The sequence below is a fragment of the Diaporthe amygdali genome, assembly GCF_026229845.1.
Source record: "Diaporthe amygdali strain CAA958 chromosome Unknown NODE_8_length_1307975_cov_65_857355, whole genome shotgun sequence".
Lineage (NCBI taxonomy): Eukaryota > Fungi > Ascomycota > Sordariomycetes > Diaporthales > Diaporthaceae > Diaporthe > Diaporthe amygdali.
In genome coordinates, this window is record NW_026517028.1 from 815,228 (window position 1) to 825,059 (window position 9,832).

The following is a 9,832-nucleotide window of genomic DNA, read 5'->3' on the forward strand; positions in this document are numbered from 1 at the left end:
GCGCTTACACTGTGATCATGGCCAGTCAATTTCCGAATTTTTTTTATAGTCCTCAGCCCGGTCCCATAATTTGATAGTCAGATCCGAGCTGCAGGATGCTAGGAGAATGCTGCCTTTTGGGCCACCGTAGTCGATATCCAGAACGGCTCTAGTATGACTCTTGATAGTGTTTTCCAGCTCTCCTACGTCCCAGTTCTATATTTTGATCGTATAGTCATCAGAGTCAGTGGCAAGCAAGGAGAAGACTGGGTGAAAAGCGATGCAGTTCATGGTGTTTCGGTGCGACTCAAGAGTGTACTGAAGGGGTAGGTTCGGCAACCAAGACGTCGGGTCTGTGTTGCGCTCGGTCAGTGAGGCAGGGGTCAAGTTGTCCAGCTCGAATTGCAGTGCGGCATTCCAGGATTCGAGCTTTAAAATTCAGGATGGGTAATCAGTCAGGCATTGCGCGTGAACGTGAAGAGACGGGACTTGGTGCATGGCTTCTTCTGCAATCACACAGTACTTGTCCATTTCCTCTCCAGCAGGTTCTCGTATTTCTTTTCTGTAGCAGCGTCGAACCCATTTACTTCCAGGTTCAGCTCTGTCCTGGGAGCAGCGGTCGTGCTTGGCAGATTGTTGGCAGCTAGGTAAGGAATCATGGACTTGTGCCTGATCAATACAAGTCAGCGTCTCTGGATTGAGAGGAAATAGAGGACTGGATTGGTGACGAGGGCATACAGTTCTTCGGCTTGGCGGCTTGTCAGAACGCTCATGGTGGACCACTCGTGACAGAGGGTGATGTCAGCGATTGAGTTGCTAGAAGTCTCCAATTGACACACACTCCCTGCCTACAGCTTCTGCCTGCAAATCGGCGAGCTCAGATAGTGGCCGTTGTCGGCACCTGCAGGTTGCGGGAGCTGAGCAAAGTATTGGGAGAGACAGCGTTTTATCGAGAGGTTGGCAAGGGCTAGTTTACAACTACAAGGCCCAATTGCTACGCCGCGATGGTCCGGGTCTTGGGTCACCTGCAGCTGCCAGACAACTGAGAAGCTGCCTGAATGAATGCGATGTTGCCACTCATTAGACCGTGGCCACCGCCCAAATGTGCTGCAAAAGGTCAGGGCTCTACATATGTCTTCTTCAGTGAGTGAGAGGACCAGCCCGCAGTACCTAGGTGTCTGGAATTTGCGGCGTGGACATGTTTCTGCCTACTCAAGCCGCAAAGAAGCCCCCCCCCACAGATTACAACGGAAGTGACTGTTAAGGCCGCGGCCGGTCATTGCAGGGCACCCTGACCGCAACGCAGCTCTATACTCCAGTCCTCAGATTCATCTGCAAGGACGCATCTTCCCTGCCACAGATCTAGTCGATCCGGTCGAGGTTTTCTTCGTGGATGCCTCTCCACGGGTGGGTTCCAGGAACGAGACGGATCCTTCGTCCGCTCAGACGAGCAAGAAGCGTCCCGAGGCACGGCTGAGATCGGCTACCACGATGCACGGGGAGTCATACTCAAGTATGCGAAATATTGATCATACAATTGGGCATCGTACTTTGACGGCTTTATGTTGCAAAACCTCATCACCCCAGACAAGGAAACTGGCCAGGTCTTGATTCTAACTTGTGGAAACACCCAGTACTATCTAAAGCCTAGATACCCTAGCCAGGGCACAGTCATTATCGACAGCCAGTTTCTTTTCTTACTCTAGGTTGCCAACTTTCAGCACGAAAGACTCCTCAGCACATGGGCTAAACTACAGCCATGTAACTCCTTCCGGAGACCACTTCAAACATGCGAATAGCAGATGATCCCGACATGACAAATAACGCACAAGACGAAGGAAATGGCAAGGGTTCATATCTCAAAAGTCATTCCTCGGGATAAAGCGTACATCGGTGTACAATCCTGTGAATATCAACGGAAACTCGTCAAATATAAGAGAAACCGGGACGCTCTCACGCCAGAGCAAGACCTTGGCCTTGATAGGAAAGCAAAAGTTTCACGATGCTAAGTGGATCGAGCTGGAGATGAGAAACAAGATGGTGCTTATTTTTGTCTTCGCATTTGATATCCATTCCATCTGCCCAATTTTCTTCTTCACCCAAAGCAGGGCAACCGAGAATTGGGTTGACGGCTGTACATTCTCCGTCGCAAGCTCGAACTGCTCTTCGAACCCGTGCGAGTGTAGGAACCTCGCTACAAACATAGTAAGGCGGCACAGGTCAGACGAAACCATTGCAAACTCGATCGCCGAAACCTGCAAGTAGCTGATGAGGTGTCAAAACAGGGTCAATGGCGAACTAAACTGCCTGCGAGATGGAAGTTCTCTTCGCGAGATTATCCGTCGCACATAGCCGCTGGATCTGCAGTGCCATTTGTCTATAATACTCCTATACCGTGCCAGCACCATTTGATTTATGAATACCACTTCAGCACAGCCTTGACATTTATGGCCGTATGTGATCGTAGTGACATGGTCGCAGCTTATACACATATCTAACTTGGTGTTTTCCCGGGCAGCATAACAGCGATTGGAGACTTTGGAACTTCGACCGAGGTGACCCAGCAGGGAAGACTCAGAGAACATGTTTTACCGTAACATAGAGACCAGGGCATTGTCACGGACGAACGGATCGTTCGAAGAAAGAATCACTGCCTTTATTCTCTCACAGAGGTATGAGATGGCGCAATCCCATCCCAACTTGACCTCCTTCCAGTCATGTTCATCTCAACTGCAGCTCCCGAGCTTCACAACCGGTCAAGGAGTGCGAGTTTCCGGATTGATTACCATCGCGGCACCACATTCCGTCAACCTGGAACCTAAGAAAGTTAAGCTTGTTTTTATGCGGGCCCGTGTCATGCCACATTCCGTGGACACCCTAAACTTAGCCGAGAAGCATCTCAGCCCTCTTGGGTCTGGTTCGTCTGCATGTGAAGCCGATCTAGGCCTTGAGCTGAGCCCAAAGCGGGTTGGTAGCCAGCCGTCAGGTCTTGGCCCCGCCGCTGTCCCTGACGATCGGGCTCGTCCGGACTCCGGTGTGGTCCCTGGGTCGCCCAGCTGCCCCCTTGGTCTGTACTGTGGCTCCTGTCAAGTCTGAGTGGTGGAATCCTTGGCGCGTCTGCCATCACCCTCGCTCATCAGGCTAAACCCATCCATAGGGACCCTGCCAAAGCAACCTTAATTTATAACACCCCAGACTTTGCGGCTCCTATACGTCCTCACTTATATTGACGTCGTTTCTACTTGAGCCAGCGTTGTCGATCACGACTCACAACCAGTTGCTAGCAGAAATAACTCCCACACGCCGGGCTCATTTGGTAGTGCCTGCTGAATTTTCACTGCTGACGCGGCTCTGCACCTCTTACCGGGTGTGGCTGCAGGCACCTCGCCTAGATGACAGACGCTTACTTCTGCAGACCCGAACACATGGCTGCCATCGCTCTCGGAGGTCTCTCCACCCCGTAGGACCGGTACGCCCTCTTCATTTTTGTTTCACCACCAAGAAAAGCATGACTCGACGCAGGCCCTCGTTGCTTTTTCGAGAACATGATCCTTAAATAGGTGATGACCAGTCAATTAGGTTCAGAAGCTGAATGGATCACAATATGCGAACAATACAAAGTCCTATGGGCCGAGGCCGCCAGGCTCTGTTGACCCTGGCTCGCTCGAGAACATCCTCGAGGATGATGTGCTCTCGCGTCACCCATCATTGCGAGTGCGGTGACCTATAGGTTACGACATGTGCTGGATTGTCACGGAGGCTCTGGCGTGTGTCCGGACATTTGGGTAGCACTGGTCCTTCAATAATCTGACGAGGTCAAATTGCACATCACCTCAAGCTTTGGACGAACGCGTCGCCTTGTCGATCCCTGGGTCTGAGCCTTGGGAGATCTACGAATCTTTCGCCATTGGACACTAGCCACTCCTTTCCCCTGCTTGGTTTCTTACGCCTAGCCAATGCTAGGCTCTGACGGATACCATGTTCTTTTGGACCCACCCGATCACTGTTTCATTCCGCTGTCCGTCAAGCTTGGTCTCGGTAGTCATGGACAGGGACGACGGCTTATACGTGCTTCATGTATTAATCAATCACGGGCCGCTACGCCTTTCTCCCAAAACCCCTTGCAAGGCTATTCCCTATGCCATCAAGTACATGTCACAGCTTGCAAGGCACCCTGGGCTAATAGGGCGCCGCGCGCCTTAGCCATTGATCACATCTTGGTCCGGATCACATCAGATGTATTAATTATTCACGGTGGAGAAAATTCCGCGGTTTCCCCCTGCTGTAGTCGCGGGGGAATTATTCTTGCGCTGTGGTCCCCTGGTTCAATTGACTGCAAGGTGGCAATCGTCAATCTAAATTAATATCTATGAGAGAGTGACTGCCGGCTAGATCGAGCTGCGTATAATCTGGTTGGGCGTATGTCCGGGTGAATTGTCTCCAGTCAGTACCGTAGCACGAGTGTTGTTGTCGCAAGGCTCACATATATAAGTGGCCGCAGTCGCCCTGCTACGTTTCGCTCGTTAACCATTCCCCAGTAGTCAAGGACTTCTCAGAGTAACTAGCTATTCTCCCTCTTTTACAACCACGTTTCGACAACGTCAACAAATCGTTTGACACGACATTCTCTTCATCGCCCAATCTGACCGCATATATCCAAAGACTACGATAGTCACATATAAACACTCACGCCGCCACCATGAAGTTCTCACTCGTCGCACTCTTCGCTGCCACTGCCCTCGCCGTCCCTCAATTCGGAAAGGGTAAGGGCAAGTCTACTGGCATCCCGACTGGCATCCCGACTGGTATGTTTTCAAAATCATCGCAAGACCACCATATAAAATTTCCTGCTAGATACTTGATAACTAACTCCAAGTTCTACAGGCTTCCCAACTGGCCCATTCCCAACTGGACCGTTCCCCACGGGCTTTCCTTCGGGTTTTCCTACTGGATTCCCCTCAGGCTTCCCGACTTCTGGATTCCCCTTCCCAACCGGGGGTTTCGGCGGTGGTGAGGCCCAGGATGGCTCTGTGCTGAACGCCGAGCTCGAAGACGGCGATGACAAGCGGTCTAAGCCAACCGGCAAGCCAACCGGCAAGGGCAAGGGCAAGAGCACCGGTAGGAAAAGCTCTCATTCAAATCGTTTCCTTGGTACCTTGATTGCTTACTATGAATCCCACAGGCGTGCCGACTGGTATCCCCACTGGCTTCCCCACTGGATTCCCCTCAGGCTTCCCGACTTCTGGATTCCCCTTCCCGACCGGGGCTCCTGGCGAAGACGACAACTAGATGATCAGACGTTGTGTAAGGGAGGCTGAGAACGAAGTACGTGGACGACCGCGAACATGAACGCGCAAGCCCGGTCAGCCCACTAAGCTGAATAAACAAGTGCGTACGTGTGCCAAAAATTCCGGTCGCACAAAATGACCCAGCCTACCCGGGTATTTGGTCGCCCGTCTCTCAGCTCGGGAGTTTCGATTAAGGACGCTCGCCAGAAAACTCTTTTAAAATGCTCGTTACATAAATCCCCTTCATCTATGGCTCGTGGCGTGGATCGGATATCAGACCGAGAACGCAGTGTCCCGGCCCACTGGTGTCTACCTTTTCTTCTGTATATATGAGCGCCTTAGCTAGTTCAATATCACCTATTACAAAACCTTTCAGAAGAACATGCATTTTGAACTAGGATACTATTAACTTGTCCCATGGGTAATCGACCCCTTCCAGGCTGTATTATATGGTATTGTCTATATTATGGATGTCCCACAGAAGGCCTACATAATGAGCGGAAGTAACAACAGTCTACAGCTAGCAAGCATCTCGAACGATCGCCCTAATCTGAGCAATATGCACCTTTCCGTAGCAGAAAGTACTATGCCTCGGTAGAATGATCTGTGGCGTAGATTTCTGTTGAGATTTCCTGTATTGGAACCCTCTGTGTTCAAATATCCAGGAGGACAACCTCCAGCAGGATAGTCTCCAGTGGGATAACCTCCTGTGGGATAACTTCCTGTGGGAAACCATGTGTTATGGCCTCGTATCCTGTACCTGCCACTGTCTATCTGCCCAGTCTATCTGCCCAGTTAAGGATCCGCGCAGAGCTTACAGCGTAATTGAAAGACCCTAGGGGTCCATGCCATTTATGACCAGGACATGGTTTTCCCCAAGGGGTTCAGATCTTTTCGAACGAATCACATCATGGTCAACCTGCGTGGACCGTCGTGATGGAGTGCCATACGAGCCAAGTCCATTCAGTGAAAGGAAAATGCAGCAGACCAAAGATGAGAAATGTTCACTTTGCGCAATTTTCGGTCTTGACTGATTGATCATCATCATCATCAACTGGCAAAGCTGGACTACGGCAAGCCCATCTGAGAATCTTGGGATTTAAGTTTACTCTTCGTCCCCCTGGCCTCAGGCCGACAGAGCCTATTTCACGACACATTCGTATAAAAAGTTTTGGACCACAAGTATGCTTGTCTTTAAGCTTGATATCTGCACTGACACGCCTCATGAGTCTAGGTCTTGGGGTGCTTAATCTTAGAACTAATTGAATTGTTTCTGCATGGAGGACTTCACAATACGAACAGCGCTTCAGCAATTAGTGTCTCTTTAAACCGACATTACCTATGCCAGACTCAAATAACGATGCGTACATTTAGTGTCAGGTCAAGACCCGCGTCTCAACAGCGACCGTGCCATTTCGGATGTCCCTAGCAAGGTCGCCCTGGTAGACCATCTTCTGATGCAGATACGCCTGCCCGACGAATAACCAGTCGTTCGCATCATACTGCAGACAATTATCCCTGCCGTCTGCGCAGCCTATTCTCCTCAAAACGATGGGAACCTGCATGCCAATTGCTACACAAACCTCGTCGCCAATCTGCAAGTCTGGAGGGCCGATTCCAAAGTGGCCGCTTGCCGTGACGAAGCTCGCCCTGTTGGCGCATGAGGCTTCACGGGCTTCGAGGTAAGTCTCATGCTCTATCACCGCTTTGGTCTCCAGGGGCTGAGACAATGCGTGGTCGATCTGCTGGCTGCCAGAGGAAGGCGTGGCCGAGAATTTTCCTCCAGTGATGCTAAGCTGAAATTCTTCCTCGAAAGCTGTCTGCCTTGGGTGAGGATCACGGCTCTTGTATGCCTCCAGTGCCATCCGTCGCCAGGTCGGCAACACAGAGTCCCATGCATTCCGGCCCTGGAACGAATTCACCATTGTTGAGGCCTGCCTGCTGATGACTTTCATAGTCGAGTTGACGAGGGCGTTGATCGACCCGCCCGCGACGGGCCCGGTTTCCACGATGGTGTCACACAAATGTGGCAAAATTTGAATATTTAACTTGTGCGGATATCCACCATAGTCCGCATAGCCATCCAGGTCAAGATGTTCCCAGTCTGGGGGCACTTGAAGAGAATCTGGTTCTGGCGGGAGTGCTTGTACCGGAATGTTCCCAGCCGAAGAGAAATTGTCGTCCCCCTCGCCCGGTAGTCCAGTCCAGAATGGCCGGAACCGAAGTCCCTCGTCCACTGCCTCAACATTCATAAAGGCTGGACACCAGCTAGGGAGATACACTGCCCTGTGATCGTTCATAGTATCGGGCATTGGCGGGTCTGTCTGTCTGGCACATTCCGCTAGAGCCACGACCGATAGGCTCTGTGTCCGCCGGATATGTCTTCGCGCTAGATCAATGCTCATGAGAGAGTGGCGACGTGAGTAGTCAGGCCGAACAAGCAGTGTCCCCAGGTCAATCGGCTGGCCTGCAGTCAAGGAAGGGCCATCAATAGCCTGCGCCAGGCCCTGGAAAGCGAAAACCTTGTCGTGAGGATCAGTGGCTCTCCTAGAGCGGAAGTCGTACATTAGGGACAAGAGATCTGTTGCACGAGTATTTCGCTGTCGCGTCCTATTCCCAGAATCTGTCACCTCATCAGGAGATGAAGCGATCCTGGCTTTCCAGTTGTCCCGTAGCGCCCGGAACTCGTCGATGTAGACATCAGTACTTGGGAATGAAGGCAGCACTGCACTGTTGTTCACCAACCAGCAGAAATGATCCCAACTCAGAGTCTGGGAGCCGCAGCAGACCGTGACATCGTGGGCCAAAACAAGCTCCTGTGTCACCCAGACTCGAGTCCACCATGGTCTTTGAAGAAGATTTGATACTACTTTGACAGCTCCGTAGTGTATGCACTTCTGTCTCTCGAGAGCATCATTTGCTGCCTCAGCTAGGTTCTTCAGACCCCAAGGCTCCACTTCACCTAGCCAAACAACCACTCGGGATGCCTTAGAATAGATGTGTTGCATAAGGAGGACTTGGTCGCTTCTCTCAGCAAGATCTGCTTGATTGATGCAGATGGCATCTATCCAGATCGCCCGTGGCTCTCTGCGGTGGCGAAGATGAAGGAGCGCCTGGAATAATGCGGTAGACACCGCAAAGGTATTGTGATTGACCTCGATTGTCTCAGCCAGATCTGGCGGGCCCCAGACGTATGAAAGGGCCTCATATTGGGCACCAGTCGGAGACGCTAAATCAATAACCTTCAGACGACAACGGATCGGTTGTTCGTTCGGGCCTGGCTCTATGACCAGAACTCTTACCAGAGCGCGGTGTTTCCCGCCATTCGAAGTGTCGTCATCTGACCCCTTCACAATCAGAGTGGCGTATATGCTAGCATTGCCTTGCTGCTTGTCCGAGTACTCTTGGGAGTCCAGGTCGGAAGCAGCACTCCTCAACTGGGTCACGAAGAACATCAGGAAGCCCAAAGGAGCCAGCCAGACCTGAAGCTGCAGTGAGAAGAAGGTAGGCACTGCGCCCGCCTGTTGAGGATCGGACCCAAAGTAGAATCCTGGGGCGATGAAAATGACAGCAATGAAGCTTTGCACCCAACGGAGCACATGGAGAGCCTTGTGTTTGAGGCTTATGCCATGCAAAACTAGGAAGTCAACGATTGCCGAGTTGACAGTGCGCCACAGAATGGTGGAATAGGCCGAGGATGTGCGACCGGTCAATCCTGAGTCGACGCCGAAGCAGGATCTGAATTTTGCGCCGGCTTGGGAGCCCAAATTCAGCAGAAAGCCTCTGAAAGAGCGGGCCTGCCATATCACCACCTTCTCGGTGGAATCCACGCGCTCCGCGTCCTTCTGTGAGCCGAAGCGCTTGGGAAGATCAAGCAAGGCATTGCGGACCAACCCCGGCAAGACAAAATAGCTCGGAAGCACGAACGTGAAGATCATAGACATCGGAAAGATGAGGCACAAATGGACCACCCCAGCCCAGCCTGTGATGCCCATCTGTACCAGCCCTTGAGCTCGGGCGAGCAGGCTAGCCAGTGGCCCTCCGAGCAAGCCATGCCTCGACAGCGGGCCGACGCGAATGAGGCTCTGCGCGATGAGGACCAGTGAGACGCAAAAGTTTGTCACCAGGAGGAAGGGCATGAGGAAGATGGCCCCGCCGCAGAACACAACGATGAAGAAGCTGATGTAGAAGCAGGCAGCAAAGAGGACGGTCCCGAGCCATGACTCTTTTTCTTTGTCTTCATCTTCGGCCATGTTGCGCGCGTTCTATCCGACAATACAGTCGGTGCACTGAGGTCTGCCGGCGTGCTTGAGAAGCTGATCAGCAGCTCTTGGAGGTTTGTGAAGGGAGTTCAGCTGAAGACGGTTGCACTGCTGCCTGCCGATGCGGGTCAGATCTGACCCCTGAAGGACAGCATATTGCATCCATCGCTAGTACGCGCGCTCTACACGTTGATCTGCGTATCATGAACATTGCCATAGAGATGGTTCAGAGCGCGAGAAAGAATACATAATCCAACAAAGCATTGGCAAAAATATCCGGAGCTCAGAAGACCCATAAATATA

General features: G+C 51.9%; 4 protein-coding genes across 4 annotated transcripts; 1 reads left to right on the forward strand and 3 right to left on the reverse strand.

Annotated features, from left to right (window-relative positions):
• Positions 1–195: 195 nt before the first annotated feature.
• J7T55_013493 (nuclear distribution protein nudF) lies at positions 196–752 on the reverse strand (the record flags this gene model as incomplete). The annotated part of the gene is made up of 3 exons (XM_053141294.1): positions 196–408; positions 498–648; positions 718–752. The coding sequence occupies 3 exons, from the start codon at positions 750–752 to the stop codon at positions 196–198; spliced, it is 399 nt and encodes a 132-aa protein (XP_052995834.1).
• A 1,224-nt stretch (positions 753–1,976) lies between these two features.
• J7T55_013494 (uncharacterized protein) lies at positions 1,977–2,452 on the reverse strand (the record flags this gene model as incomplete). Its single annotated transcript, XM_053141295.1, has 2 exons — positions 1,977–2,244; positions 2,403–2,452. 2 exons carry the CDS (start codon positions 2,450–2,452, stop codon positions 1,977–1,979), a joined length of 318 nt encoding a protein of 105 aa, XP_052995835.1.
• Positions 2,453–4,678: 2,226 nt separating this feature from the next.
• On the forward strand, positions 4,679–5,268 carry J7T55_013495 (uncharacterized protein; the record flags this gene model as incomplete). Its single annotated transcript, XM_053141296.1, has 3 exons — positions 4,679–4,784; positions 4,864–5,097; positions 5,162–5,268. 3 exons carry the CDS (start codon positions 4,679–4,681, stop codon positions 5,266–5,268), a joined length of 447 nt encoding a protein of 148 aa, XP_052995836.1.
• A 1,375-nt stretch (positions 5,269–6,643) lies between these two features.
• On the reverse strand, positions 6,644–9,520 carry J7T55_013496 (uncharacterized protein; the record flags this gene model as incomplete). The annotated part of the gene is made up of 1 exon (XM_053141297.1): positions 6,644–9,520. One exon carries the CDS (start codon positions 9,518–9,520, stop codon positions 6,644–6,646), a length of 2,877 nt encoding a protein of 958 aa, XP_052995837.1.
• Positions 9,521–9,832: the final 312 nt, after the last annotated feature.